Source organism: Rhea pennata, chromosome 3, assembly GCF_028389875.1.
Source record: "Rhea pennata isolate bPtePen1 chromosome 3, bPtePen1.pri, whole genome shotgun sequence".
NCBI lineage: Eukaryota > Metazoa > Chordata > Aves > Rheiformes > Rheidae > Rhea > Rhea pennata.
The window spans coordinates 12,514,360-12,542,245 of record NC_084665.1 but is presented as its reverse complement, the minus strand read 5'-3'; the positions used below and the strand labels follow the sequence as shown (position 1 = coordinate 12,542,245).

The following is a 27,886-nucleotide window of genomic DNA, read 5'->3' as shown; positions in this document are numbered from 1 at the left end:
ACGCTCTTCAAATATTTGCGGACCGGCGAGCTGGCTCGCCTCTGTTTGGACTCCTTATCTCGGGCCGTTCTCCATCACCGCTCCTTGTCAAAAAAAAAAAAAAAAAAAAAAAGCCTGTTTTAAGAAGGGGCAGGGAAGTCGCGGCGCAAACGCGCGGGGAGCGGCGGCGGCATGTCCGGCGCGGCGGCCCGGCTGCGCGGGGAGCGGGCGGCGGCGGCCGGGCTGGGCTCCGCCGCCAGCGCCGCCCCGCACCTGGGCCAGCGCTACGCGGCCCTGCGGCAGCGCTGCCTGCGGGCCGGCGCGCTCTTCAAGGACGACGAGTTCCCGGCCTGCCCCTCCGCGCTGGGCTACGGCCAGCTGGGGCCCGGCTCCCCCGGGACGCAGGGCGTCGCCTGGAAGCGGCCCACGGTACGGGCCGCGCTGCCGCGCGTTTCGCCAGCTCCGGGCCCGACCGAAGCCCGCCGGCCGCCCGGCCCGTACGCTTCCCCTCCTCTCCTCCGTTACCTCCCCGCTGCCGGGCGCAAAGGGGGAGACCGGCCTTCCCCGGGCAGCTTCCCGAGAGCATCCGTCCTTGCTCTCTCCCTCAAGCTTCCCAAGCCCGCTGCGCGGGGCCGCAGAGGTGCGCGTGGGGCCGGAGAGGTGTGCGTGGGGCTGGAGGGGTGCGTGTGGGGCCGCAGAGGTGCGCGTGGGGCTGGAGAGGTATGTGTGGGGCCGGAGAGGTATGTGTGGGGCCAGAGAGGTGTGCGTGGGGAGCCGGAGGGCTGCGCGTGGGGCTGGAGAGGCGCGCGTGGGGCTGGAGAGGTGTGCGTGGGGCCGCAGAGGTGCGCGCGGGGCCGCAGAGGTGCGCGCGGGGCCGCAGAGGTGCGCGTGGGGCCGCAGAGGTGCGCGCGGGGCCGCAGAGGTGCGCGTGGGGCCGCAGAGGTGCGCGCGGGGCCGGAGAGGTGCGCGTGGGGCCGCAGAGGTGCGCGTGGGGCCGGAGAGGTGCGCGCGGGGCCGCAGAGGTGCGTGTGGGGCCGCAGAGGTGCGCGCGGGGCCGCAGAGGTGCGCGCGGGGCCGCAGAGGTGTGCGTGTGGGGCCGGAGAGGTGTGCGTGTGGGGCCGGAGAGGTGTGCGTGGGGCCGCAGAGGTGCGCGCGGGGCCGGAGAGGTGCGCGCGGGGCCCGAGGCTCTCCGGAGAGGGCCCCGTCCGCGCCCCGCGCCCCTCCGAGGCAGGCCCGGGAGGACCCCTCGCGCCGCGCCACCCCGCGCCGCGCCGAGCGGCCGCCGTTTCCCAGGCGCGTGCATCCTGTAAGCAGCCCGTTCGTTTGACATAGCCCTTCTGGTCAGGAGGGGTTAGGTGCTGAGAACTGTTTTAGAGCCGCCAGGTGAGGGCCTCGCTGTTTCTCTGGCCTCTCATTTTCCAGCCGTTTGCTTCTGTCCCTACTTCGTTCCTCTTTCCTTGTTTCACCCCTCCCTGAGATAGCAAGAAGAAAAAAAAAAAAAAATGGAAAAAAGGGGGAGGGAGGAAGGAAAAAACCCAGCGATGACTTACCTTCCTCAGGAGGGGAGGGAAGGAGAGGGAAAGGGAGGAAAATTTCAAGGCGTAGAAATTTTTTCTCGTAAAACAGAGACACTGGGAACACCGATGTGACCCTAGGCAGTGGCTCAGAGGAGACAAGTGTCCAAGCGAGTAACGTACCACATGCTGCTGATGCCGTCAGGGGCTGCAGCCTAATGTGGCTCCAGTTCGGCAGGTGGGGAAGAAACCCACGGACGACTCTTCCGGGCAGCAATCTCCTCCTCCTGCCCGCTGGCACAGCCGAGTGCTGCTGTACGCTCTCCGGAGCCGGATGGAGAAGAAGAACCATCAACGTCAACGTCAACCCGCTTGGCCGACCCCTAAGGGCCGGGGGGAACAGCGGAGTCGCTAGGAAGAGTGTTAGCGTGGGAAGCAAGCTTGGGGCAGGGGAGCTGGGCGGGAGAGAACCAGGTCTGAAGCCCAAAGTTGGGTTTCCCCGCTGTCCTCAGACCTGCAAAACGTCTCACTCGTAGCACTGGCAGTCTCCAGTGACAACGGGCCTCGGGATCTGGCTCGCGGCCCCCCAGGAAGGGCAGGTTGCAATGTAATGATGCAACGCGGTTGTGACAGCTGGTTAGTGGGAGAAAGGAGGAGGTGTGCACTTTTAGGAAATGTTGGAAATGTTTCGTATTTTCTGAACTTCATGTTGAAACAATGAACAAGAAATGGGAACTTTTCAGGCCAGGAAGGATGACACATGCTCTCAAAATGTTTCTTTCCAGGAGTTATGCCCCAACCCTCAGTTTATAGTTGGAGGAGCTACTCGAACAGACATCTGCCAAGGAGCCCTGGGTAAGCAGACAAATTCTGAATTTTATTTTGGAAGAAAAAACCCCAAAGCTTAATTTAAAAGTTGCTCATACACCACATCCTCTTGGCTACCCTATAGGCAGGCTGGGGCAGAGCCCGCAGCCCCAAGCCAGGCTCCCCTGCTCCGGTGGTGAGGGGCACGGAGGACACTGGACCCTGTAGCCTGGTCCTTCGGGGTTTCATTCGGGAAGGGGAGCAAGCGCTAGCGAGGGTTGTGCCCATCCGCTTGCAAGCGTGCGCTAGAAACGAGGACCACAGCCTAAAAAAAAAAAAAACCCAAACCCAACCCGCCCCCTCAACCCCGACCCTCCATGCTGAATGCTCACCGTGTGTGTGCAGCTGTCGGGCAGAGCCGTGAGCGCCAGTGCTTGTCATCGTCTGCGCAGAGCCCTTAGGCTGGCGCTCAGAAGGGAGCTGTAAGTGCTTTTTATTCTTGCTGTCGGGGCCCTCATTCCTGGGTCCCCAGCTGACAAAATCCAGCTTCCAAAGACAGCAGCAGCAGCAGCCTCTCCTGACTCCATACAGAGGCAGGAGCCCTGAAACTCTGCTAATGAGAACTTGATAGATCAGACGCGGAGAAACCAGCCTTTCTCACTTGTGTGCTGCTCACTGCAGCACTTCTGACCTTACTGTACTGGCATCTATTGTGCAAATAATGTGCAAACTCAAACAGTTTCTTCAAGTCGTTGGCAATAAATGATACCAGTGCTAGTCCTGTAAACACAGCACCACTAAAGCAATTGCTAAAAAAATTCCCCAGTGTGTATGCCTATGTTCCACATGCTAAAAATAAGATGCCCTATCATATACTTGCTCCAGGATATTTATTCGATAGATGCTAGAGCAGAGTACAGGGAATCACTTACTGAGTTTTAGGAGAATTGCTTTGACAAATAATATAAGCGACATGTCTTGTCACCTCCAATTTGAGAAATTTCTATAACAGCATTAAAAATAAAATGCCTGCAGTAAAGCCTCATTTTCCTTGGCAGCTTACAAGCTAAAGAGCTGAGGAACATTACCTGCTCTCGAATTAGAAGAGGTCAATGCATCATTTGTGCTAAGCCTAGAAACTGACTGCAAACACCTTGAGCCCCTTTTTATTTCTGTCACCTCCTGAATGTCTCTAAGGACTCCTGGACCTTTGTGGGGCTTGACAGGCTTTCAGTACAGAGCAGTGCCAAAATCCGTTAGATAGCGGTAACAACAGAATTGGGCCCTGACACCTCCCGTCAATACGGGGGCACTGCCGGCTTCCCAGCTCGGCATCCTGTGGGCCGAGCCCCCACGTGCTGTTCCAGAAAGCTGCCCCTAAACTCACAAGAAAGGCCCCCAAAATCCCACTCCGCTTTTGTTAGGAGCTGACTGTTCTCTCTAAACAGGGAGGAAAAAAAAATCCCAAACCAAAAAACCCCAGATTTCTGCGAGGGAAAAGAATAAGAGAGCGAAGAAAATCCAGTTTTGGTTCTGAGAGGCTGTTTACAACCACTTCTACATACGAACTTCAGAATACAGGCATGGGGATAATCTTTTAGTGTTCGGGTATTTGCTTAACATTGCTGAGGCACACTATGCTTTTTTGTTATTTGATCCAATGCCTCAAACATCAAAGTACTTGTTGTTAAAGCCCTCATGTAAAACACTTCTATTGAACAGACCCCGATTACGTATTTACATAAGTAGTGTATGTGACCCATTAACAAGTCCTTTAGGGTAATAAAATCTATTTTTAATATTTTTTTCTGACATGTTCCTTTTCTTTTAAAAATAACACTGCAGGTCTGGGTTTATATGAACAAAAGGAACAAGAAAAGCCAGAGTTAGTCTCACTCCATTAAACTTATTTCTTTGACAACAGCATAAGCTGGATAAATATCAGCTTGGGAAGTTTGATGGGAACTTGAAAGACCTGAAATATTTTAAAACGCTCTTTGAACTGTATCCTTTTGATAGCCTAGTAAAACTTGAAATACAGTCGCATAGTCTTAGTTATTACAGGTGACTTATCAAGTTTTCTTATAGCTAGCTGAATAAGTTAACCCCAGAGTTGTTTGCAGAAGGTCTTAAGTAGCAAGTGGCAAAGATTTAATTTAAAAGAATAGAAAACATACCCAAACCCTCTCAATTTAGTACAGCTTTCTAGATCCACACCAGTTGCGCTGGTAAAGCTGCTTTGCTTTGGAAGGAGCAGCAAGTGCTCCCTGCGCCTCAGCTCCCCGGCTTCAGGCTGGAGGAGAGCATCCTCATGCAGGCTCATTTTGGGGGCATCTTGCCTTACAGCAGCTCTGAGAACATCGCGGAGATTTGAAAGCAACCAAAGCTTTTAGCAGCTCTGAGATAGAGCAAAACCAGGAGTCAGATCTGCTTGGTGTGCTGGGAAGTCAGAGCAACAGGACTGAACCCTGGTCCCTTCTTGCAGAAACGGCAGCCAGGACACAGCCAGGGCAGAAAGGCCTCTATACGGGCCAGGGAGATGGTGGAGCTGGATGCTTTGGACTTTTGGCTTAAGCTCAGCCCTAGGTCCATGAAGGTGCTTCAGTGTAGATGCTTGGATGGTAGCTAAGCAGAAACCAAATGCTTCTCTGTAGGGACTGAAACTAATCATATTCCTCATTAATTTTATGGCCTATGTGTGTGCAGTGCACTTGGGTAAACATCATTAACATAGAAAAGAGGTGCAGTTCCCTGCTCGCCCCAGATGCAGTGGTCACCAGAGCAGTTCGGTTAGCTTTGTAAAGCAGGAAGCCTGCTGCCTAGCACTGGAAACATGGGCCTTCTCCACGCATCTCTGAGCAGGGAGTGATTTCATCTGAGGTATGCTAATAGTCAAAGTAATTCTTCAGAACTGCATATATATGCATAGCTAGGTTTCATGTTTCCATCACAAACTCAAGGTTTGAATTTTTCATTTAAAATTAAAAAAAAAAAAAAAAAAAGAATTGGATCTCACTAGCATTACAAATGACTTTGGGTCCAAGAATCAAACTGGCTCCTTTTCAGCACATATATCACCAGCAGCAAGTATTGTAATTGGCAGCTGTTTGAAACTTCTATTGATGAAATATGAGACTCAACAGAAAGCAGAGTATGTACCTGTAGGTGACACAGCCTTGCAGGGTCAATGCCAGGAAGGCTTCTTTATTTTTGTAAGCTAAAAAGAGTACAACTTCAAATATATACAGTGAGCAGAAATGCTTTTTGTTGCTGTCATTTTTTTTGACTGCAACTGTGTTGGAAATACATTCTAATTAAATATTTAATTCTTTGGCCAATTGGCCTCATTTTCCCTTGCTCCAAAAATTCTAGATGCACTTTTAGAAATGGAATCTAATGGTTTCCTCACATATTGAAAGGTGACTTGTAATATGTGGTTGTATTACGACAAGTTTTAATGGTCATACATAGGCTGCTTTACCAGGGACAGAGAGTGTGTTCTGCTGTGCCATGCACAGGCACAACCACATGCAAAACTCTGAAAGCTGCTGCTGGCAAAATGGTGTTGAACTCTGAAGAAATGAATGTGCACTATCAGCTTGCACTTTTTTTGTTTTTTTTTTTTTTTTTTCAATTAGCAATTTATTATTCTAGTAGAGCCAAGAAACTTTACTTACAGGCTGAGATCCCATCGTGGTGTACAAGAAGATAAGAGACAGGCTGTGTAATGTAGAACCCATCCTGGAAGTTCCTTGGTATGCACAGATTCTTGCATCCTCATTAAAACACAACAGCTAATTCCCAATTTCTTCCTTTCTGAAGGCATGGTTAATACTTGTTCAGCCAAAAGCTTAGACAAAGCTATTAGGCTCCCAAGTAGGGTTTAGCGATGAGACTTTGCGTTGCTCAAGGCAAGCGTAGCAATCTTTAAGACAAAGTTTAGCCCTGCAATTCTTTCAAAACAATTCTTTCCAGTAATACTTCAAGCAGGCTTGCCCCCGACGCTTCCGCAGGAGGTTAGGGTGCATTGTACGTTTGCGAGAGGCAGAGGCGTCCACACCAATGTCACTCGTTCTCCCGGTTAATTGATACTCTAGACAGTTGCAAAGGATTTTGCTGGCTCTAAAAGCTTGGTCTGAGCCAGGGAGGGGGAAGCCCTTCCAGACGCTACATGTTGGGAGCGCACCACCTCGTCACTCCTACAGACCTCCTGCAGCCTCCCCAGGGCACAGGGGGACAAACAGGGACACCAGGAGCCCTGCTCTGGCATCTGCTCAGAAACAGCCTTTTGTGCTTCACAGCAGGCCAGGAGCGGTTGGGAAGCAAGAAAGCTGGGGATAACTGAAAAAATAAGGGTTTCAATTGTAACTTTATAAGACTCTTCATCTTCCTCCTGTGAAGAGCTGTTCCCTGGACTTGGCACCATTATTTCTCCCTCTCCAAGGGGAAAGAGTAATGATAATGGCATAAGGCACGTGCACGTACCAAGGAAAGCCTAGAGAAACAGCTGCAAAGCAGGTCTGAGGGCTCTCGGTCTTGCTTTTTCTTGTGTCTATGTTTCGCTGGGAGACGAAGCTCCTAATGCCTTTATACCCTCATGTACTCTCCCAATTTTGCTTATTTTACACAGCCTTCTCTTTCTGAATGCAAGCACTTTGTAACGTAACTAAGTTGAAGGTGAGCTTGAGAAAGTTTTTGCTCCTAATTGCTCTAGAGGCGTAGGCTTCTGGACTCTCTTCTATATGCACAGCAGCAACTTCCTCTATTTCCAATTTAAACTTTTTATGAGCCATTTATTTTAATTTATTTCCTCTTCTGCAAGGGGATCTTAGCTTTCAAGTAAGAGCTCTTGGCTCAAACAGCTTTCCTCTAAAGTAGTATTTAACCTGCCTCACACTTCCTCTTCAACCTTCACATGTGTAGGATGAGCACGATGAGCATTTTTATTCTCTTCGCAGGAGAAATGCAGATGGTGGGGGAAATGGATAATCCAGCCCTTTTCTACCCCCTTCCATCTTGAGTGCCCTTTCCTGACCGTAGCCAGCCTGGATGGTGTGGGGCAATCCTGTGGGAGGCTCAGCAGCGGCTCACGTGCCAGCACCCTGCTTTGCCTCCCCGTTGGCACATTTCACACCTGCATCAGGTCACCCTTTCACACCTACATCCGATCAGTCAGCTCAAGTGCTTTGCACACACAGGACTGTCTCCTCAGGTGCTATTCCCAAGCAAGCAGCCCCTAACACACGTAAATGGGAAGGTTACAGTCCATCATGCTTGGGGCTCCTCTTTGCAGGTGTTCCTCAAGCCTATTCTTGCCTAACTGGGAGCAGCAGTTTCTGGGTCAGCTCACATGAGGCATCTGGGTATCTCCCAGCAGGGATAGAGAGAGCAGAAAGCACATAGCACTGGGCAAGTTCCCTAGTATCTTAGCATTACAAATCATATTCATTGCAGCATTGCAACACAAGACTCAAATCAATATAAAGAGTTCACTATTGCTCTGAGATATTAAGCCATGCTACGGTTTGAACTCTTTCATTGCTTTCTCCGTTAGTTTATTTCCACTGAAGGAAGAGTTGCTAGGCTGATTTATTCTGCAGAACATGCACCTACACAAAGAAACTAAATCTAGGCACAGATAATCCATGGGGAACCAGGAAGATTTTAGTACCTTCAGAACAGTTTAATTTTCCTAGACTTTCTGCACACCTAAGAAAGCATCACCGAACCATGGAAGCGCAGAAGCAGCTCCTTCTTCATGTTTGCAGTGTGCAAGTACTGAGGTACTGTAAGAAGCCATGAGTTACTGAGTTTCGCAGGGCACCAAGTTCAGGTGCAACAGGGCCATGTACTCAGCCTCCAGTCCACAGCAAATAGGCAGCCCAGCCTCCAGCTGGGGCTCTGCATGCCCACCCTTTCCAGGATAACCTGCAGTCCAGAGAAAAGACTCAGCTCCTTTCAGACTTCCCAGTGGACCTTGGCTGTTGTCAGACTCTGAGGGAAATCTGTAGTAATAGCCTGAAGTGCTGGTCCAAATTCAGACCTTCAAAGAAAGGTCTAACTGGGACTAGCCACTCAACTCTTCCTGCTGTCAACCAAACCTTCTCCAAAAGCTAAAAATGAGAATCTGAGTAATTAACTATTATAATCCTATTAACTATATAATTATATATCATTACAAATATTTATATTATAATTATAATCCTATTAATTAACTATTTGCTTTGGAACTTGCATGTTTTTAGGTGACTGCTGGCTCCTCGCTGCCATTGCATCTCTTACTTTGAATCCGGATATTCTGTACCGCGTTGTTCCCAAGGCTCAGAGTTTCCAAAAGGACTATGCTGGGATCTTTCATTTTCAGGTACCTATATGATCTGTGTATTGTGAATAAAAGAGAATTTGTCCATATTTAGCTAAAAGCAGCTTTTTTGTCTTTGGCATGGGGGGAAAGATGAAGAGAAAAGAGGAACAGAGTTAAATATTAAATCATGTTACATGACACATGTTCACTAGGCTAGGTTGTACTTTTTTGCAGCTGACATTTTACTGGCTTTTTAAAGTCAGCTGAACCCATGTTGCCATGTGGCTCAAGCCAAGCTATGTCTGAACTGCTTGTGGAGATGGAGTTCAGGTTGACAAGATCCCTCCTCCTTCCCTTCCCTCCCTGCCGCTTTGTCCAAATTTCCTTCCTGGAGAGCCAGCGCACCAATTTCAGGACTGAGCCAATCTACTTTACCTTCCAGGCTGTGTTGAGGATGTGGAAGTTAGGTTCAAGCACGAGCTCTGCTCCCAGAGTAACCTGGCGGTATGGCTTTGTCCTGTGACACTAAAGGATGTCTTTTGGTGAGGGCAGGTGCACTGGAGCCTACATCCCTTCTGCCAACTCATCCCAGCAGAGGGTTTATTGTGTAAATAATCCTTTTTCCTTTTCCATCTAGGATTGCATGGAATTCTAGAGGAAATGTTTCAAGTGTTCAAGGAAAAAAAAAATATTCACAATGTTTCTCACATTTTCCAGTGTTTTCATAGCAGACTGGCACTATTGGGTGCTTCCAGTTTTGGGTCACCTCTCCTTGCAATGTTTTTACAGGGGCTTGATTTTTACAGTGGATGGCCTTCAGTGCTTTCTGAAAATTGAATCTCTTCAAGGTATCTTGCATTAAAAGAGTAGATTAGAACAGGAAGAGTTCAGAGTATAGTGTGTACCCAGTAGCTTTATGTGGCCTCCACTACATAACCTGTACACAGAGCACAAGCGGTGTTCTGGTGTTCAAGATGTACAAGAAGTTGCTGTTAATATTAGCTATCAGCAGAAGTCTAATACTGTGTTAAGAAGCCTACTCAATGGCTCACAAGCATAGGAAGGAGGAGTTCTTCCAGCTATTACAAAGAAGAGGAGTCCAGAGGAGTCCATGGGAATGACAGTCCACAGTGGCTTGTCCAGGGGGACTAGATGACAGGCCAGTGGATGACAGTCAGAAGCCCCAAGCTGATACAAAACAGAAAGAGTAACATGAGCCTGCATTAAATAGGGGCAGGAGAGTGGTAATATTACACGCATACCAGCCCTGATCAGTGATTTCTCTCATCTTTTCATCAGTTCTGGCAGTATGGGCAATGGGTGGATGTGGTGATTGATGACCGGCTGCCCACCAAGAACGGGGAGCTGCTCTTCGTCCACTCAGCGGAGGGCAGCGAATACTGGAGCGCCCTGCTGGAGAAGGCCTATGCCAAGTAAGCTGGCTACCTGCGAGGCAGCATTCCTTTTTGTGAGAAACTTGACTGCCCAAGCAGTTATGGTGTGAGGCACAACATACTTCACCCAAACGCAGTCTCTGTTCCTCCCATTTTTAGTTTACTGTAGGTCCATAAAGGACACAACCAACCGTCTGTTTCAAATTTCTTTAATTCTAGTGTCCCAGGTCACACTGATGATTGGAAGGACCAAGAGATACTGAATTGCAAGCCCTTCTTTCTGCACTGCAAATGATTGTGAACCGAGATTACTCTTTATATTGCTCTACTGTCTCTTCCATAGGCTGAACGGCTCTTACGAAGCTCTCACGGGAGGTTCCACTATGGAAGCATTTGAGGATTTCACTGGTGGCATCTCTGAGTCCTACGAACTGAAGAAGGCTCCTTCAGACCTATACCAAATCATCCAGAAGGCTCTGCGAGCTGGGTCATTGCTGGGCTGCTCCATCGATGTAAGAGGCTGCCGCTGTTTTACTCTGTCACTCCTCTTCTCAGAGCCCTTGTCCATACTGTAACAAAAGCTCAGATCAATGTTAGGCATTGGTCATAAGGTCTGAACTAAAAGTGAACTGCAGTCAACGAGAAACTTTTATTGATTTTGATGATAAAACCTTTGGACTGGGTTCTAAATAATTTACTCTTTTCATACCTCCCTTTTTAAAAGAGAGTCTGCTATAGCACTTAGAGCCATGAACCCCATGGGGACTGAGCTTCCTCAGTTCCGTTCTTCTGTCTCATTCCCTGAGTATCTTTGCTCATTTAAAATCTGTGTAATTTCAGCTCCAGATATTCAACTGCTGGAGCAAACTCTGTGAGGTAATTTCTAGTGGTCTACAGTCTGATTCTAGCTTTGTTTTTTAATCCTAAAAATTATCAACACCTGTAATGCAAAGTCTCTCAAGTTACAGAAGATGTTTGTACATGTTTTGAAAACTCCACGCCTTCCACATCCTATTTCATAATCTGATTTCAAATCCTGGTTTGTGGCACATAAGGTTACAAAAGTTCAGATTCAGACAGACAGGATGTAAACCAAGATAGCCTGGAGCTAAGTTCACACAAATGTGTCTTTGCAGGTGGCTGGATCTGTTACCTGAGATGAGTGTCTGGATTTAGATTTAGATCTCATAGTACTTTCTTGAATCTCGGCAGTGCTTGGGGCTGCCTATATAGGAGTATAAAACTCTGGATGTGAATTTTGGCTGTGGATCTAGCTTCTATTTAATATACTTGGCATCAGGAATGTTGATATTCATTGTGGATACCAATTTGGCGATCTTCACCTGTACTAATTTGTACATGAAAGCTGTGTGCTTGTATACAATGTGTGGCAATAAATGTGTATATTGTTACTGCCCCAGGTAACTAGTGCAGCTGATATAGAAGCGATCACGAGTCTGAAGCTGGTAAAGGGACACGCTTACTCTGTCACTGGAGCAGAAGAGGTAAGCCAGCCTCTCCTAGGTACTCATTGATTTATCCAGCTCATCCAGCCTGGATGAAGCTGTTACACTCACCAGCATACAAAATAGCTCGGGATTGCAATACTGCAATGTCTTCACCTTTCCAGGGTCTTTGTGGGGCTGACCAAATAAAAATGTTGCTAAAGGATGCACAGCCCTTACAGAAGAAAAAAGAAAAAAGACCATAATACACCCGCTCAAGCTCAGTACACTACTGGTAGTTTTACAGAGTACAGTGTGCAACCTCTAACCTGTATTGTATGAAGAGACTGGTGGCCCTAGCTGTTACTGCACTGGAGGAAGGGAAGGAGAAGCAGGAGAGGAGGCAGCCACTCCACCACAAACTTGTGCCGCATGAGGCGAGAGCATGAACTTTGCCAGTCAGCATCAATGTGAAAGGCGCTTGTTAATAAGCTCCCCTCTACATCTGTTCCCGCACAGGGACCCCTAGATATTCCTCTTTCCCCCCAAACTGGATTTTTTTCAGATATTCATACCAAATAACCTCTTTCCAACTTTGCTGTGTTGTGAGATGCCTCCTGCTTTTGAGGATGTAGATATTCCACAATTTTGTAGCTGCTGTTTTTCCTTGCAGGTTGCTATCATTATATGAAATCGTGAGCGATGCAGCTAACAGCTCACTTGGTGGCACAGGACAATGTCAAATAAGGGTGGAAGACCTCTAGGTGTCTTTTAACTCTTGCAAATTATAATGGACCGCATCACTCAAGTACAAATAATATTTAACTTGTTTGAAAGCAGTTGCTACATAATGACTGGGATAATGGAAGTGCTCAGGCTCTGTTTGTTGTGACTCCCTTAGGTTAATTACCGAGGACGGCCAGAGAAACTAGTCAGGCTTAGAAATCCCTGGGGTGAAGTGGAATGGACTGGAGCTTGGAGTGATAAGTAAGTTATTACATACCCCTGCCTCTCTCTCTCCATTGTATTTTGGTATCTTTTAAAAATTAATTTGAGAATATGCAATTAATCAAATCACAGAGCACATTCATGGAAGATACTAAATCAGTTTGAATAAAATGCTAGATTTGATATTGATCTGATCTACCCAGAGGACACACTTCCTTTCTGCAGATACAGCTTTTTAATAAGAGGCAACAGTCTACATTTTAGCTGTGAACAACACAATGCAAATCATATCCATGTCATTTTGCAAGATGACATTTCCCAGACCGACCCTACTGATGCTGCTAAGACCTTAGTAGAGTATGCAGATCAGTTCCATTCCTGGGAAATAATGTAGTAGAGCTAAACCATTTTGCCTCTTCTCCAGCTCTTAGGATGTTGATGGGCTCTCCATCAGACCTGTATTGGATTTCTGCTGGAGAATCTTGTAAAGGTCAATTCAGCTAAAGAGCAATTCAACTAAAGACCTCGAAATTTGGATATCTGTCTGGAGCTGTCTGGTCTTAGAGTCTCATGAGAATGCCAGAAAAAACGTCTCTTTAATTTTTATGTCTAGAATCACATGGATTTTACTTTCATTTAGGTCAGGATATATTTTTTTCAGTCAGTGTTTTGAGATCTATATTACTGATGCTGATGTATAATGTTCGAGGATAGAAAATACAGGCAAAAATTAGGATTATTCTTATCTTTATCAGAGCTGCTTTGCTCAACCCCAAGAAATAGCATGCCTCAGGCACATGTTCATGCCACATCTGAATCTTACTACACCTGTTCTAGCACAGGACAGCCCTGCTGAAGCAGGTGTAGAGTTTTACAGCTATATGGGAGCAGATCAAACTAGAATCCAGCTTGTCACACAGTAACATCAAAACAGCAGAGAAGCAATATATTTTCTAATTCCACCTTTTTGCTTATTCTTCCGTGATCCAAACAGTGGCACTTACATTAATTCCCTAGGGAGAATATCAGGCATTCCAGCAGATCTCACAGCTGAGAGGCGCTGCCTGAGCTGCCGCCAGTCTCTGCGATATTTGTGCATTCTGGCACCTCACGGGGATGATCCGGTTTAAGGCTTATTCACTGTCTGTGCAGCTGAAGTGTGATCCCTCTGCAGAGGGATCTGACCGAGCTCTGCAGAGTCCGGTTGCTGGGTGCACTACCACTGTGGGGGCAGAAGGTCGAATTGTTGCAGAAATACATACGCCTTTGTCAGCTGTAACCCAAGATAGACCCTAACTCTGCTCTTGTCATGAAATTAAATGTAACAACTGAACAGCTTGCTTTTGTCTTTTGTCTGCAGTGCTCCCGAATGGAATTACATCGATCGCAGACAAAAAGAGGCTCTGGATAAGCAAGTAGATGATGGAGAGTTTTGGTGAGAATCATTCAGTCTAGTTAATCTTTTGGATGTTTTATGTGCACATATGCTTTCTAAGCAGTCCTTTCATTTGGATGGAAAAAAATCTACCAGTACCAAAGGAGTTACTAATGTACCAGTGACATATGTGAGTTGTTAGCCTCTTGTTTCTCTCCCTTCCCAATCAAATATTACCTTTTATTAGAGCTTGCGTAACTTAGTGCTTATCCAAAATATAGAGACCAGATGGCAATAAAATTAATGAGGTGGCAAGAATGAACCTCAGATGCTCTATATTTTGAGGCTTGTTTTTTGGCTAGATGCTACACGCTAATGAAAAAGTCTAGATTATCTGCTTGGGAAGAGTCTATTTACCCAGAGCTAATGGAAAGCCTGTCCCAGTTAGCTGATTACACAGATCAATGTTGAGCCCGTGTCAAACTCCATCCTAGACTGGATTAAAGGATAAACACCCGCCGTCCTTCAGTACAAGCAACTGTGTGGGGCATAAGGCAGTGGAGAGCTAAGAACCTGCCTCATGCTCGCAGCCCGATGCAACAGGTCTTTCACTCATGCAGACCTACTAGAGATGGTGAAAATAAACATCAATAGTGGAGTTAGAGCAAAACACCAAACTGAGGCTTTTTTCTTCTTTTTTCACAGAGTGACTCTTTTAGAAGGGCCAGCTCTTACTTGTATTAGGTAGCATCTTATTGCACATATGGTTCCACTAGTTTTAGTGAATTTATTTGTGAAGTACAATCCATGAGGGACTGCTTGCCTGTGATTGTGCTTAGTAGCAAATGGTATGATTGAGCCCATAAGGTATAATGGCCACAGATAACAAGTGGCTTCATGAGATACAGATATTTTCACTGCGGAAAATGGGGTTTCTACCCACCTTTAAATTTCAGAGTACGATTAAATGCAATTTTGAGCAGTTCTGTGACACTGATATCTGCTGCCCCATTGGGAAGGGGATCTGCTTGCTCTGACTGTTACAGGCTGATGAACTCACCTGGTCTTTTTGTGTGCCAGGATGGCATTTTCAGATTTTCAAAGGCAGTTCACCCGGCTCGAGATCTGCAACCTGACTCCTGACACACTGACCAGAAACACAGTCAATAAGTGGGACCTGACCCTGTTTAGTGGACAGTGGAGACGGGGCTCCACTGCTGGGGGCTGCCAAAACTACCCAGGTAGAGACATAGCCAAGTGGACACTTGGTGAAATAACAAAGAAAACAAACAAAATAACTCTTTTTGAACCAGGTGGGGTTTAGATAGGCAGGTTTTGGAGGTGAAATTCTTCCTGTAAGGTTTAGATAATAAGCAAAAGCTTGGCAGTCTAAACCAAGATCTAATTCACACTTCTTTCCTCTGCAGGGCATTATCTCCCCACTGCGCAGTTAATTTATGCCTCTCCTCTTTCTCCTCTCTGTGCTCTTCCTGCTTACGCTCCTTCTGCTTCAGACTGGAATAATCCTCCAAGGGGTTAGATAGACCAGGAAAGTGTCCCAGGTCAGTGGCAGTGTGGTGTGGTATGCATTTTCAGGTTAGACCTCTGGAGAGGCCTGCTGGCATTTGGTCCTCTTGCACCAGAAGCAGCCTCAGCCAAGGACATCTGCTGGAGATAAATGCCTGGTTGGAATTAATGGCAAGAGTTCCTCCTGTTTTTTTGTTACTGCCCAGGAAATATCTGGGTGCTGTGATTTGCTATGGCTCCACTTGATGTTTGACATTGCTGTGAAAACATAGAACCATATAATATAATGGAAGCGTATGGGCAAACTCCAGGCAAAGGTTCTTCCAAGCATATATTTGTTGCAATTCAAGTGGCAACCATCTTGGTTTCAATGAGAGCAAAATCTCCTCCTTTTTGTTTTGCCTTGGGAATTTGTAGCAACATACTGGACCAATCCTCAGTTTAAAATCCGGCTGGATGAACCAGATGATGACCACGAAGGGAGTGCGAACGAGCCGTGCTGCACTCTGCTGGTGGGCTTGATGCAGAAGAACCGTAGGAGACAGAAGAGAATGGGGGAAGCTCTGCTTAGTATCGGCTATTCACTCTATAAGGTATAGTTTGTTCATCATTTAAGGTTTTGTTTGCTGTTCCGTTCTCCTGGAAGAAATCAGTAATGTGAACATCTTGACATTCAGCACTACACTTCAGGAAGAACTGGATTTTGGAAGATGATGCAAATCATTCTCTCATTTTTTCTTGACCCAGATAAATGGGAAGTTTGAGACAAAATTGTGTTCAGTTTTTGTCCCGCTTGAACAAGAGGGAGGTGTAAAACTAGGCAATTAATTTGCAATAATCTTATTGAGAGCCTTCTCTTTCAGCATCTGAATGGGGGCAGGCTGAGGGAGCCTGGCAAGTCCAGATAACTGGCTTTGATTACAGCCTATCATTAATGCTCAGTAGTTGCTTGCATTTTTTTTCCCTTTGCATTTGAAAATTGTTTTCATTCATTGCTAGATGCTGTTGTTCTGGTTCAGAACAATAGTTTTGCTTTTTTTTCCTGATTTTCCCTTCTGCTTCTGTCTCTGTAAGTATGATGTAGGGAAAAATTCTCCAAGGACATCTCTAACTTCTGTGATGTGAGGGGAGAAAAGCAAATGTAAGAATTTCCAACCAATATTTTAATTCATCACATCATATCTGGAGAAAAGTGACTAAATGTAGTATAGATTCCTCTGGATGGAGATCACTAGCTGGCACAGGTGGGAGCAGATGGTAATGGCTGATTTTTGCTAATGTGTCTTGTGTGAGATGGTTCAAAACTGGGAATTGTTTTCCCTAGTCCCTTTCTGCTTTACACATAATTCATCTCATCTGCTTCCTCTGTGTTTTTTTCCTTATTAGGGAGATTTAGTGACTCTTAACAAGACGAATGCTTTCTTTTGAAAGAAGTGGCTCCTAAGCCACCTGACGTAGACATCCAGCCATAATCCAAGTCACTCAGTGCTGTAGATTTACATCATTGCAGCTGATGCCGTGGCTGAGGGAATCCGGTTAGGGCAACACGGATGGCCATCCAAAGCAGATCCCTATACAAGAGAAAGTGAAAACGTGTGAGCTCACGCCCACCTGCCCTGCAGAGCTTTTATAAGTTGTGTAGCTAGAGCTGCCATGTGAAAAATCCTGTAACAGGACCTGTCCCTGAGCTCCTGACTTCTGGTGTGGTGGATATAAGGAACAAGGACTGAGGTCCCAGGGGCAATCTCAAGTTGTTCAGAAGCGTTGTACAAACGAAATTTCCAGAAGCTCTTCATGACTTGGGCGCACAATCCCTTTGGCTCTCATCAGATTTTGTGCTCCCACTACAGTTGATTGCATTTCAGAAAGCCACCTTATATTTGGAGTTACCAGTTAACATAGCTGATTTAGTCTGGTTGATTTAGCAAGGACTAAATCTTGAAATTTGTTACTCATTATATTCACCTTACAACAGTCTATTCATTCTCAGGCTGATGGCCAGTGGCCTTATATTTTTATCAGCATTCCCGTAACTGTAGACCTGTAGATTTTAGGTCTGCTCTGAAAAATTCAGAGGTCAGTTTTACAAGGTGAAACTAAATGATTGTTGAGTCTCCTGACTGAACATTTCAAGGCTCATCCAAAGGTTTCCAGCCAACAGTATCATTCACGCCATCACATCTGGAGAAAAGCAATTAAGTGTTGTGCAGATTCCTCTGGCTGGAGATCCTGGTTTTCCTTTGGAACAGCTCTAGCACAAGCTAGAACTTCCTGCAGATCTGTACACTACAATATGTGGTTGTAAAAAAGTATGAAAAATAAGTGTCTGAATGAGGCTTTATCTGATGTTTTTCTTTACTGGCTGAAGAATGTATGTAGCAGCCCTTTAATATTAGCTCTTTCTCTTCCTTTCAGATTCCTCCGGAGGTATGTGATCTCTGCTGAAGGCTCCTAACCTTCAGATGGACACCTCCTGTCACACTGGAAAGACTACCAGCAGGACTTCTTCCTTGCTGATGACAGTTCTTCTGGAGAGCTTTGCTCTTTTATCACTGCACTAATATCTCAAGTTCTCAATAAGCATTCCCAAGGGATTGGGGCACTAGCTTTTATTACAGAGATCTGAGTCCCAATCTTGATCTCATTTAAGCTTGTTGAAATTTGATTTCATATAGCAGAGGTCAGAATTTGTCTATTTATTAAAGATGAAGGCAGAACAGGGTCCCTTGAACTCTAAAAATGAGAAAATGAAGCTAATGTTTTTTAGAGGAAATACCAGACTCTGGGGATCCATTCCTTTTATCGTTCTGAGCTGGGGCTGCTGTTAATGAGCAAACCCAGCTCAACCTTCCTGAATCCTCAGAGCTGTCAATATTAAGGAAAGAGACTTCATTCCTGAAGAAAGAGACCACAGGGGTGTCTGGCAGTAAGAATAGCCTATACTGATTTCCTTAAGTCCAGTGGTCTGTGCTGCCAATTTTTCCTAGGTTTTCAACCCTTTCCTTCTCTCTCAGTAAATTAATGTGTGGTCACGAACCAATTAATTTTGCTCTTTTAGCAGCCTTGCAGATGCAAAGGGAAAATGAACCTTATGCATTGAAAAAGATGTGCGATCTGACTTCTTAATCTTTGCAGCTCCACTTAGCTGAAGCTTGAATGGAGAGAAGTGGTGAGGGTGTTGAATAAATCCCAAATCCAATTTCATCTTCAAACCGCCCAAAAGATAAAAACCCCTGTTATTCTACCGATTATGAGAAAAACACCGAATTAACTTAAAGTGTTTGATAACACCTTTGTATTCTCTGATCTTAGACAGGCAGAATTTTTATCAGTGTGTTGTGTTCCACAGCCTGTGTCAAACATACATCTCTTTTTGTGGATCATGGGAGTATACTTTTTGAAAGACATCCTTGTGGAGGAAAAGTCAGGAATGTGAGGTTCAAAAGCAGAGATACTATTCTTCCCTGTTACATCAGTGCTTTATGAGCTATACTGTGTATCACTTTTTTAATGATACATGAATATTACGGAAAAGTTGAGTACTATTTATTTACCTCATAATCCAAATTGCTATATACATATCTTTAATATTTTTAATAGAAGCTGGCTAAGTCCTCTAAACTGGCCTGAAAAATCTCACCCTCATGCTAGTATATTGTCCTGTTTGCTATTCTTTTCTGTCTGTTTAAAGAAATCAGGCAGCATAATTGCTACGAATTAGGAGTTCTACCACAGAGCACAAATTGCTCCAAAGAAATGCATTCGTGAAATCAAAATTTTTTTCATGACTAGGCTATGAAAGGAAAAAGTGCTCAATACATGAGACAACTTGTATAGCAAGTACTAATTTGACCAAATTTGAGTGCATGTTATGGTGTTTTAAGTTACTTTTATAACACAGACTGTGAAGAGGTATGTGAGAAGATAATCTTTATAGAGCAAGACACTTTCCCCTTCTAATTATCTGCCTGACTGTTTCCCAGGCAGAGTCCTGGCGCTTATCTTTTGTGCCATCACTCACGGATTTAGTTTTTCATGCTAAGAAGAACTTATTGGGATGGCTTTTAAGCAATGAAATTGAAGTAGAGTGTCTGGCTTACCAGTCAATTGACAAATGAATTCTAACCAAAACATATTCTCCACAGCTGGAAAATAGCACGGATATTCATCTGAACCGTGATTTCTTTGCAAGAAACAAACCAGCAGCCCAGTCCGGCACTTACATCAACCTGCGCGAGGTCTCCAGCCGCATGAAGCTGCCCCGAGGAGAGTACCTCATCGTGCCCTCCACTTTTGAGCCTTACAAAAACGGGGAGTTTTGCCTTCGAGTTTTTTCTGAGAAAAAGGCTAAAACTCAGTAAGTATCTTCTGTCAAGCCTCCTCTTTCGCTGGTGAGATGCACGAAGGAAAATGTTCGGCTCTGTGCCAGAGACCCGTGTCCTCCGTGTGCTTCCCCTTAACCAGCAATTAATCAGCCAAGCAGATCTATTTCTAGGACCTATTTTATTACACAGTCCAGCCTGCATGGCGCATACATCCAAAACACACAGTCACGGCTTATTAGATGGCCTCCGGCGAGCAGCGATGTCCTAACTGGACCCCCAGGACTACAAAGTAGAAGTTGCCCCTACTTAAGAGTGCGGGGAAGGATTTGTGAGTATGGTGGTGAAGAGATGGTTTTAAAAAGTGATGATTCACCAAAGCAGGCATGGAATGAAAGAACTAGGAGTCTGCATAGGAAGCAAGAACAATAAAGCTGGATTTCCCAATGAAAATATCTTAAAATGAGGTGGTACAGGCAGAGGTGAAATGGGAAGCGCAGGAAGCAGGGAAGCTAGAGGCTTGTTCTGTGCATTTGGCAATGCCTTTTATATTAAAACGTTGTTTTCTTAATTGTTCTATGGGTAATGGTAAACTAGTCATTCTGCGTTGTTGTGTTTTATTTGTTTTTTGTTTTTTTCTTTTTTCCTTAGGGTGATTGGTGATGTGGTGGCTGCAAAACCATATGAGGTAAACACCTGAACTGGACAGGCTGGTTTTTTTCTAACGCATTTTTCTTTCAAAATGAATTATATGACTATTTTGATAATGCAAGGAGACTTTTTCAAAACTTTTTCAGTCTTAGAAAGTGGTTAGTCCCAAGGGAAGGCAACCCGCTGACCAGCCTTGATTTAAGGAGCGCTTCTGTTCTGCCACTGCTGCGGTGCAAGCAGGCATTTTCCATGGTTGTAACTGGTCCCCAGTGAAGTTGCTTTATGCCACCCACATCTCACTTTCTAGTACCACATCATAAGTCACATTCTTGATCATCTCTTTCCTCCAGCCTCGTGTCGATAACAAAGATATAGACGATGAGTTCAAGAGTCTGTTTCACAAGCTTTCAGGAGAGGTAAGTGGATTAAAATTAAAGGAAAAGATCGTGACCTCTCTGGTGTGATTATGCAAATATTTGGCTGGCCAGTTTGTTTTAACTCCTGGCCTTCAGAGACCAGGCACTTCTCCCCTTTTATTAGCTCACAGCTTCAGTTCAATTTATTCCACAACAGAGCAGTTCTGCTAAAATATTCCCCATAGTGGTGCAGAATGTGATTTGTTCACTCGGTAACGCAAGGTGTCGAAAAACTCTGAAAATATGGATGATGGGAGTCAGACTGGTGAAAATATTATTCCATGGTGAAATAAATTATCTGTGGAATTAGCACATAATTGTAACAAATGGCTATTTGGACAATCCCTTGCTTCTGTTGTAGAAGCCGCTGGAATCAGAGAGCCGTCGGGTGAAATTTCTCTTTATTGATTGTATCTGGCAGACATCAGTATCCCCCGAAGCCGCTGTGCCAGGCTGCAGCTGGCACGTCACATTTGCTCCTGATGGCCATGGGCACCGAAGCGTGAAAACCTCTTCATAGTTAGAAAGACTTTTCTATCTTGTGAGAAGGGAATTTCAGTATTGTTTGCTTGTCGCTTCCATAAGCCTGGAAAATCTCGAATGTGACCCTGTACCCCTTTAGCCGCAAAAGAAACGGAGATATGGAATCAATCCAGCCAATACTGGCAAAAAGTTTAATATTTGCTGGGTCACGTCACCTAACAAACAACGTGTTTCCCATTTGAAAGGCAAGGAAATATTAATGGGTTTCTGAGGATCTCCTCCATGGGATGTCTGCTGGAAAATGGGAAGCTTTAGAAAAAAATTAAAGATTTACCTGCCTGAGAATAGGGTTGATAAAATAGTCTCCAGGTAGCTGGCAGAGAATGAGTACAGTTTTCTTCAACTGCTTTTCCCGTTACCGCGTTATGTTTTCTGCCCAGGACTGTGAAGTGACTGCAGCTGAGCTCCAAACCATCCTGAACCGGGTTTTGGCAAAGCGTGAGTTGCACCGCGGGCTGCAGGCTGAGTGGGGCGGCATGAGCTGCGCTGGGACTCAGCGGGAGGCGAGGGGAGTGGAGGGGGCCCACGGCAGGACGGGGCTCCGCAGCCAGGCTCCGGCCGGCGCCTTGCTCCTCTCACCGCTGAGTTTCTACTGACTTGCTGAACCCTTTATATAGGGGGGAAAAAAATACTATCCGGCACTCACCTTCACAGAGCTACCAAATCCCTCCCCCTTCACCAGGGGAAATTATTATTATCATGCTCCTGTGTGATTTTGGTGGGCAGATGGAGATTTACCACCCCCTAAAAGGAGAGCATCCCCTGCCTCTGCACCAAAAAAGCCATTTTAATGTCCACTTATTAATAAACTGAGAGACACACAGCTGGGAGGAAACAGTGCAATGTCAGACCATTTATTTTGCTAGCGAGATTTTAACGTGGCCAGTACCTCTGGGGTGGCCTGCTGAGAAATATTGGTCTAAAAGTACTTCTGACTTTCATTTTTACTTACTTTGTGTGCAGGAAGGGATATTAAAAGTGACGGATTCAACATTAACACTTGCAGGGAGATGATCAGCCTTTTAGATGTATCCTTTAAAAGTCATTTCATCACCGTTAAAGTTTCTGGATCTCTGTTGCGTGTCTTTGCCAAGACAAGGCTAAGTTTGCGTTTTCGTTGCCTCAGCACATGTATTTTTATTGACCAAAGGCATAAAATTCGGCCAAGGAAGCTCTCTCAGCTCAGGGCAGCAGCAACCTGAACCGCTTCATTGCTGGCTGCTTCTCTCTCCGGCTTTTTTGCCTCCCATTGCCTGAGCATTTCCCCAAAGAGCAGCAGCGGAGGGACGTTGAGCCGGGGCGTCCCCGGGCCGGGGCCAGGTTGAGACGCACAGACAGCTCGGTGGGAGCTGGGGTTTTAAGCACAACTTCAGCTTCGATCTCTAGAACCAGGCTGAAGAAACTGTTGGAGGGGGAAAGCCATGAGTGCGCGCGGTTTTCTGCAGGAAGAGGTGTGCAGACGGCGGCGTCACCGAAGACCAGCTCCCGTGGTTCACTTGCAGTTCAGGGGTCTCCCCCAAGGCAGGTGCTTTGTTTCCTGGGGTCTTCAATCCACTGTTAACTGTACAACATACGAGTGGATCTAATGACGCTTGGGTGTTTAGCAATCCCATGAATCATTCCTTGAGAGTGCAGATAGCCTAGAGACCCTTTCCCTAAGCAAATAAAATATGGGCCTGTTTGTAGGAGATGGAGATTACAAGAGAGAGTGAATATGGCATTAAGATTACACTGTGATGGGTGGTTTGTTTTTGGCAGAACTAGTTGCCTTCCAGCTTTGATGAGGATAGAGGAATCCTAATTTTTGAACTCTGCCTTAACAACCTCAGACGAACGGGACCGGCTCCTTGGGACTTGTAGAATTCAAGACACTTTGGATGAAGATTCAAAACTATTTGGTAACATAATATTTCTGACTGTCTCCCCTTCCCTCTCAACTCTAAAGTGCAGATCCAGAACTGAGGCTGGGTTAAGGCACCAAAGGCAAATATACATGTCAGCTTCCGTTCTTGCAGCTGGAGTTTGATCCAGGGCTCAGAAACACCTTCCATTTAAAAGGGCACAAGCAGAGCCTCTTTCACCTTAGTCCTGCCATTCCCCATAATTTGCAATACCTTCTGAAAAGCCAAATTGACTCCCTTTCATTGCTGGACAAAAGACAGAGTCTCACCATGCTGATTGCTTTATTAAAGCTCATATGAAGGTGTCTCTGGCATTGCGGTGTGTTACATTATCGCCTGAGCACCACAGTCTCTGAGACATGCTCTGGCACTAGAGTTTGCTAGTTAACTGCTGGAGCAAACACAAGAAATATATGTTTTTAGGATCTACCAAAAGCCATACCATACATTTTTAGGATTTAGCATCTTTGTATTTTTAAAATCTTGTAGAAATACTACAGTTATTTTTCTGATGGAGGATTTAATATCCCAAGAAGTTCACCAAGAAGCAAGCAGTTTAAAGGAAGGGCAAATCTGGTGACATCCCTGTAAGGCAAGTCTGCTGCTACCATGTTTGATGCTGCTCAGCACGGAGCATCTTTCATGGATGTTCATGAAGAAGTGTTCAGATACCCTCAGGCTGGAGGCACTGGGTCCATCAGGAGGCTTACGTCAGCAGAGCAAGCCCTGAGAGCCAACTCCAGCTTGAGCTCTAGGCCTACATATTTTCTAATGCTGGATAACAAACCTGCTGGCAGTAGGAAGCATCTGTCATCATGTCTGAAATATTAAGCAGAATGGACTTTGTCTGCTGCTGTGTTTGCCAAACGATAGGATATTTTCCTCAATGCTCTGTCTGCCACCACGCAATGTGAAGACAGGCAGGCTGCCAGCCCTTGGGAGAGTGCTTCCCAGTCTGGTTTGCTTGCCAGTAGCTGCTTGAAATGTTTCCCTTCTCATTAACATTTCAATGAGTAGAAGTTCTGGCTGATAGGGGCAGCGCCTATCCCAGCCCATCAGAAATCTAAGCCTGTGTCTACACAGCAAAGTGGTGGTGCGGACGCAGCAAAGGCAGGCATGATCAGTCTAGCTTTAGTCTAGCTACAAGAGCAGGGACTATGGCAGAGCTATGGACTAGCAAACCAAGGTTAGACCCTAGAAAGGCCCTAATATTTCATTCTGGCTGCCAACCTCTGGTGAATTCATGTGACCATGTCTTCACTGCTGTCATTACCCAGCTGTGGAAGTCAAAGCCCACCTGCCTGTGTTCGCACAACCCCACTGCCCCACTGCTGTGCAGGCACACTTTTAAAAGCAGCTCCCACATTTCCTTGTTCCTCTGCCACAGGCCATCTATAAGAAAGTGGACAGTGACTACTCCGGGACCATGGACTCTTATGAGATGCGGAAGGCCCTCAGTGAGGCAGGTGGGTATGCTGCTTGGGGATACCTTCTGACCACTGCAATCCCCCAGTAAAAACAAGCACTGAGAGGCCAGTGGAGCATGTTAACTGCTCCGCTTCCATCTCCTAGATTGCAGTGTTGCCAGTGCCACTCTTGCTTTTTGACATGCCACTAAGTCCTTTTGCTGTTATATACATCAAACCCTGTCCTCTTCTCTGCATTCTCAACCATTAATATTTTTGTCTATGCTGTGATCATTTCTTGTCCATCTGATTATTACTTGCTCTATTTTTGGCCTCATTATTTCCTAATATAATCATCTTCTCCTGAAGCTATGCCCAAAGTCTCTTTTCCCTTCATTTCCTCCCACCACCTTCCTCCACACTAGAGATGGTGCAAGCCTTATCAAGGCATGCTGCAGTTGTATCATCTCTGATCTATGCTATTCATTTTTGCAGCAGTGCCTGCCAGCTCATGGGCATCTAGAGAAGCGCTGGTTTTTGATCTGTTTTGTGCCCAGTGGAGTGCTATGTGAATGATCCAGAGACAGAAATAACACTAATACGGGCCTGAATAAAGCCCAACATGTTACATGAGCAACCTGCTCTGCTGCCATCACTGCTATTCATCTGGATCCCCTTGACTCACTAATTAGGGGTTTATCTAGGGAACAGAGGACTGATAATGCTGTGAAACGATGTTAAATATGCAGTTTGACAAAATGCTGTGGGAGAACTTTATGTGTCCCTTCACCATAGTGCGATGGGCTTTGAAAGTGTCCAACAGACCTTCTGGGATGAATGGACTCCCTCCTTCATCCAGAGCTGCCTGCAGCTGCAGGACTCCACAGATGAGTCGCATCAAAGGCAGCATATTAACCTGCTGTGGCAGTGATTTGTGTGCTTCCCATGCCTTCAGGTTTCACTCTCAACAATCAAGTGCAGCAGAGCATTGCCATCCGCTATGCCTGCAGCAAGCTGACTATCGATTTCGATGGCTTTGTGGCCTGCATGATCCGCCTGGAGACCCTGTTCAGTAAGTGCCGGCCTTCATCAGCCAAGGAAGATTCCTGATAACTTTGGATTTTTATTAAGTATTTGGTGTCTTTTAACTCTGAATGTAGCAAAGTGCATGGAAATGCGAGGGAGCCAGCAAAAACGTGCCCGTTCCAAAAAGCAGCAGAGAAATGGCAAAGGCTGCTTTGTCCAAATGGCCGTGGAGTTGGGGGGAAATGTTTTTATAATCTACCAGGCTCTTCTGGTTGATGACTATCTACACTTTATGTTCAGTGCTCTGGCCCCTTGTTGTCCCATCTCCTCTAAAAGGTACCATTTTATCATTTACAGTGCTGACTCAGACCTGATTTACATGTGCATCCCCCAAATCATACCAGATATGAGCATGTTGGATTTTGTAGTTGTCCTGCTGCCAACTCTGTTTGCTGCTGTAGATCTAACTGTTCTGCCTTGTGAGGTGGCTTAGAAATTACATGCAGTGGAAAGGAGAAAAACCGCTGTAATCTCAGTAGGTCTGCAGTAGGTCATAGTAAAAGGCTGGACCTCTACCTTTTGTCAAACAGTGGTTCTCTATATGCCAAACTCTGGGGTTTATATCCATTTTTTCCCTCTTTTGCTTTTTAGAAGTGTTCCAGCTCCTCGACAAAGACAAGAGTGGAGTTATCCAGCTCTCTTTGGCTGAGGTGAGGCTAGTCAAATTGAAATACCACGTGGTTAAGCTATAACAATGAACACCACTAAAATTCATTTCTTTAAAATAACTATTGTAAGTATTAAATTAAATATTGATTCAAAGGGAAAGCTTACTTATACAAAAAAGCTCTTCAGCTCAGAAGACCTGTCCAAATTAGTAAGCCAAACACTTACTTATTATGACTAAAAAAGTAAAGATATGTTCAAAACACCCAAAGTGGCTTGAAGAAGTGCTTTCACAGTATGTTCTACTGTCTACTTTCAGGGAGGCAATGGTCAATGTTTTAGAAAACAGACAGTAGAAAACTGTTCCTGTCTGGCTGAAAATAAACTGAACCACCTGCCAGAATTAGAAAAGACCTTTTAAGATGTCAGGTCTTTTTTACTGTTGATAATGCAAATTTCTCCTGTTGAAGACGTAATAAAAGCAGTCAGCTTCAGTCTTCCCTTTGCAGAATACAAATATATCACAGGAAATAGAGCTGGAAGGGGTCCCAAGAGGTCCATCTAATTAGTCTTCTCAGCTGAAGACTGTCTCTAAAGAGGAGAGGATGCCTCAGAAGCCCTGTGGCCATCAGTCAGAGTTATTTAAATCCAATTACATTTGTGTATGTTGCATAATCTTGTCCTGGAATTTTAAAAGAACGTGCAACTTGCCCTGGAGAACTTTGTCCTTCCTCAATAGAAACCCTATGTGCAAGGTCTGAAGCCCATCCCAGCAGTAAATTTCCCCAAAGTTCCAGTGCAGATGGATCCTACACGTACAACATAAAAATACAGTTCCAGTCTTTTGCAGCATTTTCTCTCAGAGCCCATTATAGAGAGCCATGATAGACCATGCTGTGAACCTTCCAGATGATCTAACTGCTCCTTCTGTTTCTCCCGTAGTGGCTGTGCTGCACACTGGTTTGAACAACTATAGATGAATTCAGCAGAGACCTCTACAGCTCTTACAACCAAGGAATGACTTGTTTGGCTTCTCCCTATTACAGACAACAGAGAGAGCAAATCTTTTTTAATTACTAGCAAATTATTTTAAGTCAAATAAAAATGAAATGATTTCCTTTCAGTTAGAAGATATAGATGTTCTTGAGCAAAAAAAGTGCAAATAAAACAAGCAAACTCAGTTCTATCTTCCTTTTACTGCCCAAAGAATATTTCTTTGTGTCATGCTGAAATGTCACAATCTTGACTTACCACAGATCTGTCTGGGTGTCTTTGATTTGTCTTCTAACTGTGCACCGTAATTCAGCAGTGTTCAAAATCCAGGAATGGATCTCTGTTGCTTGCAATATCCATCATTTTTTTTGCCCTCTGAGTGTGGGCAAAAATTGTGTTCAATGAGCTACAGGGAATGAAAAAGAAAAGCCTTGTCTTGAGTTTCTTAGGTGCCCATGGACCCTTCAGAGTGCCACATAGTATGGGAGAAGTTACCCGTCTTATTGAAAGCGATGTTTTCCAAGGTGCATATCCACAGGTGTCTTCCGGATTTTGAATGAACAGTACAAACTTGATGCACACGTACCTTAGCTCTCTTCTGCTTTGCTGCTCTGGTTACCTCCCTTCCTAGCCAGCTGCCTGCTTTGGCTATGCTAAGTGTCAGCAGAA

The 27,886-nt window shown here is 45.4% G+C and overlaps 1 protein-coding gene across 1 annotated transcript; it reads left to right on the top strand.

The window, feature by feature from the left end:
- The first annotated feature begins 171 nt into the window (after positions 1-171).
- On the top strand, positions 172-27,190 carry CAPN8 (calpain 8). Its single transcript, XM_062571578.1, has 21 exons — positions 172-408; positions 2,279-2,348; positions 8,546-8,664; positions 9,904-10,037; positions 10,342-10,510; positions 11,420-11,503; positions 12,345-12,430; positions 13,752-13,826; positions 14,847-15,007; positions 15,711-15,886; positions 17,709-17,720; positions 19,439-19,650; positions 20,267-20,303; positions 20,617-20,682; positions 21,606-21,663; positions 22,189-22,253; positions 23,055-23,123; positions 24,514-24,592; positions 25,488-25,604; positions 26,210-26,268; positions 27,167-27,190. The coding sequence occupies exons 1-21, from the start codon at positions 172-174 to the stop codon at positions 27,188-27,190; spliced, it is 2,109 nt and encodes a 702-aa protein (XP_062427562.1).
- The last annotated feature ends 696 nt before the right edge of the window (positions 27,191-27,886 follow it).

Excerpts from the sequence above, each read along its gene's own strand:
- CAPN8 (XM_062571578.1), top strand. The coding sequence starts at position 172 with ATGTCCGGCGCGGCGGCCCGGCTGCGCGGGGAGCGGGCGGCGGCGGCC. Across the intron at positions 8,665-9,903 it reads CTGGGATCTTTCATTTTCAG|TTCTGGCAGTATGGGCAATG; the intron begins GTACCTATATGA and ends TCTTTTCATCAG. Across the intron at positions 12,431-13,751 it reads ACTGGAGCTTGGAGTGATAA|TGCTCCCGAATGGAATTACA; the intron begins GTAAGTTATTAC and ends TTTTGTCTGCAG.